General features: G+C 44.6%; 1 protein-coding gene across 1 annotated transcript in view; it reads left to right on the top strand.

Moving 5' to 3' along the window:
- Positions 1-2,624, top strand: part of LOC308163925 (testis-expressed protein 11-like) — a gene marked incomplete at both ends in the record, with an annotated part of 19,671 nt that extends 17,047 nt beyond the window's left edge. The window contains 4 exons of the mRNA XM_080538099.1: positions 1,072-1,180; positions 1,503-1,623; positions 2,098-2,265; positions 2,553-2,624. Of these exons, the coding sequence (XP_080394225.1) occupies positions 1,072-1,180; positions 1,503-1,623; positions 2,098-2,265; positions 2,553-2,624 (470 nt within the window). The remainder of the gene's footprint in view (positions 1-1,071; positions 1,181-1,502; positions 1,624-2,097; positions 2,266-2,552) is intronic.
- Positions 2,625-8,324: the final 5,700 nt, after the last annotated feature.

Here is an 8,324-nt window from a genome sequence, read left to right as displayed (position 1 = left end):
GTTATTGATTGATTGAAAACCTTTATTGTCCCCAATGGGAAAATTTTGTTGTCAAACAGCTCAGTTAGGGCAGACAGAAAACATTCAATAAAATACATAAAACAGTGCAGGTTCAATAAGTTATATAGTATTTGTGATATACAGTATAGTTCTACAGTATAGTTCTACAGTATAGTTCTACACAGGGCTGGACTTAGGGGGGTGGGGGCCCCTGGGCTTGAGTCATTGTTCGGGCCCCTACCTACACTAAAAATGATAAGCTACAACTACACCAACCAGAACCTATGACCAGAAACACACGTATCCCAATGGAGTATGTTATTGGCATAAAGCACATGAAGAAAAAGCAAGTGTTAGGCCTGAACCAAGCGGTCAAATGTGGCAGAACCCCAGAACAGACGGACACAGAGACAAGGGTGACAATAATATTTTTTTAATTTAATAAAGACAGACAAAATAACAAACCTACACTAACAGGGCCTACGTGTGGGTGCCTGAGACGAAATGTAAGTGAGGTGTGTATTGGACAGCTACAGTATGTGTCTGGGCGCGAGTGTCTGAACTCATGAAGCATCTACGACTGGTTTGAAAAACCCAGTAAGTTTTGGAGTTTTTCTCAGTGTCTCCCTTTCGCGTTCCACTTTTTCATTTTTCATTTTTCTTTTTTGCGCTCCACTCTCGTAATTCCTCCTGTCCGCCATGATCATGACATTGACAATCGCTCCACCAAAGATGATGCCCCTGCCCTGCGCGTGACGCGTCGATGTAAACCTCTCCATTGGCCTAAATATACAGTATAATTAAACAAATTAAAACACGTCATTCATCAGAGCGTCCAGTAGGAATAGTGATAGGGGCTGTATTTCCATGCCCGCGGGGGAGGGGGGGGGGGCTGTATTTCCGTGCCCTGCGCTGCGACAAAACAATTTTTTCCAATTTGAACGTAATTTATGAATTCAAAATCAAAGAGCAAATATTTATTCATACATTTGGATTTATTTTGGGGTAGCCCATGCATAAGTCCGGCCCTGGTTCTACAGTATTGTCAGTGATGTGTGTTGCTGTCTGCAGCCCTGGCCATGGAGCCCCCAGCCCACCTCCCTGGGCTGTGTAAGAAGGCCCTGAGGATCGCTCTGTCTCTGCACAGGAAACAACCCCAGGCAGACCTGGCTCGCTGCAGGTACCCCTCTACACCACCCTGCACCCAAACAGCCTCACTATTCACCATTGGTCCCCCGGACTAGCCTATCAGATAGTGGTATCCAATCAGACTGTTACTGTCACTGAGCTGAGCTCCAGATGTGTGCTGCTCAGTGTGTGTGTGTGTGTGTGTGTCTCTCTCTCTCTGTGCCCCTCTCAGCCTGTGTGTGTGTGTGTGTGTAATGAGTCACTTGCTCTGTCCTCAGCCAGTGTGTGTGTGTGTGTGTACTGAGTGTCTCTTCTCCGTCCTCAGCCAGTGTGTGTGTGTGTGTGTGTACTGAGTGTCTCTTCTCCGTCCTCAGCCAGTGTGTGCACCGCCTGATCCAGCTGTCGCTGCCCAGCGGGGTGTCAGAGGTGGAGGCCCGCGTGCTGGATGAGGTGTGGGCGTACTACGAGGAGGCCCTGTCAATCATCGCAGGCGCAGTGAGTCAGCACCAATCACACGCCACCGCCCACCCTCCCCACCCCCACACTGTAATTAACCTCCCCACATCCACCCCCTGCCCACAGCTCTGAAAGCATCTCTTGTTTTCTCTCAATGGGCTTTCAGCAACACTTAAATTAGCAGATGCTTCCATTCACCATCCCCTTCCTGCCCGTTTGGATGGTAATGTGCTGTACAAGCCGCCGCTCTGCTGTCGTGCTGCTGGGGCTTTGAAAGGATCAAACGACCTTGAGATTGGATCTGTTAGAACAAAAGAACCGAAGTGCAAAATCGATGAACATCAAATCCCAGATATTTCCGATCGTTCCCTGATCCGATTACGGTCACTCAACCTTTGACGTTCAGACATCCACCCCAGGGTCAGTGGAGGTGTCCCAGGGGTTCTAGGGTCAGTGGAGGTGTCCCGGGGGTTCCTAGGTCCATAGTCTCTCTGTGTCCCTCCCTCTCTCCAGCCTGAGGACTTCCCTGAGATGGAGATCCTGTGGCTGCTGACCCGGGCCTGGAACACCGGCATCCTGCTGTACAGCCTGGCCCAGTACCCCGAGGCAGAGCGCTGGTGTGGCCTGGGCATGAGCTTCCTGTGCCACCTGGGCTCCCTGCAGGACAGCTACCAGACCCAGGTACAGGAGAGGGGAGTGTGTGTGTGGGGGGGGGGACTAGTGGGAGGGATGGGACAGCAGTGGTGCGTGGCAAAGGCTAAGTCATTAAGTCATCCTTCTAGTCAAACGAGAGGTCTCTAAGGCCTCTCCTGAAATACACACAATAAAGACACATTGTTCTTTAAAAGCTAGTTTGGCGTGACTGTACCTGGGACCAGAGATAAAGACACGTAAAACACTGCAATCTAGTGTTCTTTCTCAGTCAGAAAATAGCAGAAGTGTATTTATTTCTCGTTGTCTTCCTCCAGATGTCAGGCCTTTACAGTGAAGTGCTGGACCGACTGGACAAAGCCAAGAAGAACCTGGTCATGGAGGAGTGATCTGCTGTAGTGTTCTCCATGTGGTGGACAGGGGTGTGGGCCTGTCTCTCTGCCCCTGTAGAATGTGTCTTGGGGGGTTAGTCTGCTCCACCGGGACCCCCTGCCTCACCCCTTCTGTACCGGTTAATAAGGACTCAGTTTGAGTTTTTGCATTTTGTAACTTCTTTGTACTATGTTCTCTTCTCTTATGCCTCCTGGATATCACATTCATATGAATTTACCTGAACATCTCATTTATTATATTGATAATTAAACATCTATAATCAGAAAAGACGCATTTGTGGTTTGAAAGAAACAGAACACATAAAAACCATTACCGAGTCACATATTTTATTATTTCCAAACAAATAAACTTGTCCAGTCCAAAAAAAATAAAAAATAACCCCAAACAAAAAAGTTGCAGGACTGTGTTCCCTCATGACTAGGACAGTGAAGACCGTGTGGCCCAGTGTCCTGATGGGCTCAACCACCTGCAGTGACAGGGAGGAAACCACTGTACAATCAAAGGGTTCATGTTCGCAAGCACTTACTGCACAGGTGTGCTGTCACCTAAACAACTCATCACCCCAAAGGACAAACCAGAACCCCAACCCCAACCTCCCCCCCCCCCCCTCCCAAAAAAGCTTATGTCATCATGTCTCTCACTGGAACATGGACCCTCATCAATTATACACACACAGAAGCATTCAGGTTAAATCTTGTTATAACCGCAACCTCAATGGAAAGAGTCAAATTAAATCAAGTTCTTTGGGCTTCATTGACATGGCTGACCGAGGTATGAATACCAGACACATTGTTTTAACAGTCAGCTGTGTTTCAACTTAACACCAGAGAGGACCAGTTCTAGGACGTCTAAAATGACATTATTGATTAACGCTCCTGGTTTCTGGAATATCATCTTGTTGTAGGTTGCTGCCTGCCTGCCTCTCATTTTTCAATATTTTGTACATTGTTTTTAAATCTAAGAAAATCACATGTAGACAGGCCCTACTTAAGGGAATTAAATTCCCAACTGACTACAAAAAGTGTTCCAATAGGCAGCTGAAGAGATTTTGTCTATAGAGAAATACCAACATTACGGCACATTTGTATGGAAATTATATCTCAGAATAGCTCAAAGTTTACTTACCTGACATTTGTGATCTATAAAACATGTGTGTCCCAGTTTGTTGTCACACATGCATGAAGCACAGGTGAGGGGGATCTGCTGGGGGCATTATTTACATTTGACAGCTACCACACCCTTTGAAACAGTCTGTAAGCAGTTTATAAATGGCTCTGTTCCCTTCGGTTATTCCCTGAACTCTGGTTTTTGACACAGGTAATGACAGCTGGTTTAGCAGTGGTGCCTGGCAGGTGGGCACACCTGTTCAGAAAATGCCTGCAGGTACAGGTGCTTTGGGGGGTGAGGGAGCAGGGGACCCACAGGGCTAGGTTACCATTTCCTGTGGGCATTAAGAAGATGGTCTGGCTCTGATGGCTGAGGAAAAGAAAAGAAGGGAAAAAAAACTATAAACTTTCCTCTGAAAAAGCATAAAAAGGAGGAGGAAAATAAAGTGTTCACAGGTGTAGGGGACCACAGTACTCCTTCTTCAACAAGTCAACATGTCCCCTCACATGTACACAAGTCAACATGTCCCCTCACATGTACACAAGTCAACATGTCCCCTCACATGTACAAGTCAACATGTCCCCTCACATGTACAAGTCACACGTCTCGTCACATGTACAAGTCAACATGTCCCCTCACATGTACAAGTCAACATGTCCCCTCACATGTACAAGTCAACATGTCCCCACACAAGTCAACATGTCCCCTCACATGTACAAGTCAACATGTCCCCTCACATGTACAAGTCAGGCATGTCCCCTCACATGTACACAAGCCAACATGTCCCCTCACTTGTACAAGTCAGGCATGTCCCCTCACATGTACAAGTCACACGCCTCCTCACATGTACAAGTCACACATGTCCCCTCATATGTACACAAACACACAGTGTCAAGATCCGCAAAGGAAGATGGGGCGGGTCATTTCAATCCTGTTGGATCCATACAGCCAACTCATGCAAGGGTTACCACAGAGGTGGTCTTGACAAAGCTTCACCACATCTTAAGAAAAAGATAAGACAATACATCCGCTTATTAAAATTGTTCAATTGCAAATGCCTTTAAATCACTCAGAGACAACACAGGATGGATTTCAAAATTGTATAGATATACAGAGCATATAGGTTTAATATCAAACCCATCGTTAGTGATCTTTTGGGTGAGGGAGGGGGGGACGGGGACAATCCAAAACAGGTTATATTGACTCTTTAATTGTTAGAACGACATCCAATACAATTATTGTCATGTTCTACCCGTTTTAAGGCCACCTTCATGGTGGCATACAGGACAGTACCGTGTGACCATTCAATCAGAAGAGAATCATCCTGGAAGGCAGAGAGTGTAATAGGGTGGTCTGCTGCTCAACATGGGTGAGGGAGCTATGGCTGCCCAAATTGGAATCCAATAATTCTTCTTAAAATACACAGGAAAAGGGTTAAAATACAGTGGGTGGGGATAGGATCATACAGAGGTGAGTCTGCGTTTTGTCTATTGCACTCACAAGTTAGGCCTCCGGGAAGTCGGAGGGTAACACAGAGAAAGTAATAATAAAAAAATAAAAATAAACGTTTTTGTTTTTCCTCGTCAATTATTTGTAACTTCCCTCACAAAGTACAGGTAGTAATATGAGAGAGTTAGTATTTGATGTAAGGCAGTTTGGTGTTTTGCAGAGAGCCCAGTTACACATCTCTACCCCCATCCTTTACACAGAGCAGCTAAAAACCACAAGCAAAAAATCCCACAAAAAAAAGAAAAGAAATGAAATCTAACAGCCCTCCAAGTAGACAATTCTAGTGAAGTGTAAAACGTGTAGTTTTTAATATGTAGTAAAATCTCAGTAGGATTTTATCATTTACCTTGTGATTTCATTCATCAGAGCAACGCATCCGGGTACTTTCCCCTCCCGTAATGTCCACGCCCCTTTTTGGGTGATAGAAGTGTAGAAGTTTGACTGGCGGTCAATAGTCCAGTCAATCTAACTCAAAAAAAGGCCCAACCCAGGAGAAATTGCAATAGTAATGTTTCATAGTTTTTATTGTTCCTAATACCCTCCTGCATCATATACTAAAAGTCTTAATTAATTAATTTATTGGATCATACTTTTTTCAAGGTCAAAAGAGGTTAAACAATGTTTTAGAGTGACGCCATCTGGGTAAAATGGTGTTAATATTGGAGGGCCTATGTATACCTATCCAACATATTTGGTGTCTTTTCCTATGTTTTGGGGGTCAATCTTTCCAATAAAACACTTTTTCAGAGGATATTCTTAAGTCTTATACCTGTATTAGGGGTACAACTACCCCAACACCCTCTTATTTGCCAAATGTGACGCCAGACAATGTTTTCATCAATCAGTTGCCAACATACACTTTCAGTTTTTTACATATTCTGAAAATACAGATTGTAAGCTTTCAAATGATGTGTCACACATTGAAATCGGACAGAAATTGAAGACGACACGAGTATTTGAATGTTGGTGCACCTCAAACACAGAATGGGAGAAAAGTCACTGATGAAACCACAACAAACGCTGCTAACAGTGTTACATCGCTACGAACGTCTAACTGCATTTTTATAAGATCCCAACATACTGAGAGAACATCAACATGCTAAAAACACATTACTACATATTTATGAAAATACATTTTAAAACTTAAAGTTGCGTGTTATGAGAAAAAAAAACGAAACCAAATATTGTTGACACAATAAGTTTCACTCTCATTTTCTGCGACTGGTTTAGCGCTAGACTGGCTTTCATCACAAATGTTCCTCATCATGTGTCACGCCCCCCCCCCCATCCTGTGAATACAATATATAACACACAACTTGATGCATCATTGATTAATGAAGTGAATGACGTAATTTCAATACAATTACACAATGAAAACACCACTCCCAGCCTGTCATTGGTAAGTAGTTCAAACAAAGATGTTAGACATTTCTTTAATTCTACCACTCAATACAATAAAACACATTTATAATTGTCATCAATCGTCATTTTTGCTGCATTGAATTACAGGTTACTCTTCGCTAGCGGTTAGCTGACGTTTGCTAGCTAGCCACAGTGTGTGTACAGCTGTCACTGGTAAGTAGCCTAGTTCAAACAAAGGATTAGACATTTCTTTAATTCTACCACTCAATACAATAAAACACATTAGTAGTAGCTGAGAAACTTGAGGTACGTGGACTCACACCTGGGCACTTCATACAATATGTTGCTGATAATGCTGACCATAATATCCGAACAATTGATGGCCATGGAACGTTCCATGGCATGGGAATTATTGCATGCATCACCTCCAAAACTGAACAAGCTTCCATCATTCCACGTATCAAGGTGACAGCAAAGGACCTAACAGATGTCGGACGCATTAACATTGTTCCATATGTACAGAAGTCTGGGGGCCTCAAGAATCTTACCTACAGGGAATGTGAAGAGCACTCTGAAGACGATAGAGAGACGCCTGCTGATAGACTCTGGAAGCTGTCCTTGCTGCTCGGCAAATGCTCAAGGCCTGGATGGTCCGGGATGATGAAAATGCTCAACACTGGAGATCATCCTGGTCAGTCGTCAGTCATCTTCCTACCCATGATTGACATGGATCCAGGAGATCTGACTTGCATTCATTCCACTCTGCAGTTCGTTCATGATCACGCAGCTCGCTACCAGGTCACTCCAATTCTAACCTTTGATCAACCACTATGGTGGAAAGCGATGACAATTATTGAAAGTGAAGCACCTGGCAGTCCATTGAAATCTATCGTTCTCCGACTTGGTGGGTTCATGTGCTCATGAGTTTCCTTGGCGCAGTTGGCCATTTGATGTCAGGCTCTGGCTTGGAAGAAATCCTTGAATTAGTGTACACACCAAATACGGTGCCCAAAATGCTCGAAGGAAAAGCAGTTGCCAGGGCCATACGAGGTCATTTCCTGGTTGATGGAGCACTGAACACCCTACTGGCAGCGAAAACTTTTCATGTCAAACTGCCTGTCCCAATCAAAGCAAACTATGCTGTGGACTCAGAGGATGTGTCAGAGTTGACTCAAGATGGTACTGTTGGTGATGACAGTGAGGAAACAGTTTCTGATCAGCCAGATGGAGAATCCACAGACCATGCCAAAGTACCAGAAGAACTAGCAGAAGCCTCAGATCTGTATGACAGTGTTATGGCTGCCACTGCAACCAGGACAAATGCAAGTGCACTACTCCAGATCATAGCTCAGCGTTTGGAGGCAGAGAAGAGAACCATGGTAGATGACCGGACAGCAGCACTCTGGCTACAGTACATGGAGATGATCGACCTAGTCCGTGCATTCATTGGATCGGAGAGAACTGGAAATTGGGATCAGCACCTTGATACCCTGACAGACATGATGCCATTCATGGCTGCCTCCGGACATAACTTGTATGTAAAATCATTGACCATATACCTCCAGAAAATGCGCCAACTAGAAGACACACATCCCCAAGTTTACAAACGATTTCAGGAAGATGGTCTGCAAGTTGTTCGTAGATCAAATGAATACTGGGCCGGACTATCCCCCGACCTTGTAATAGAACAAGCCCTCATGCGAAGTATGAAATCAACC

The sequence above is a fragment of the Nansenia antarctica genome, assembly GCF_963989245.1.
Source record: "Nansenia antarctica genome assembly, chromosome: 8".
In the NCBI taxonomy this organism is placed as follows: Eukaryota; Metazoa; Chordata; class Actinopteri; order Argentiniformes; family Microstomatidae; genus Nansenia; species Nansenia antarctica.
Note: the sequence above shows the minus strand (reverse complement) of the source record. Positions and strands in the feature narration are given on the sequence as shown.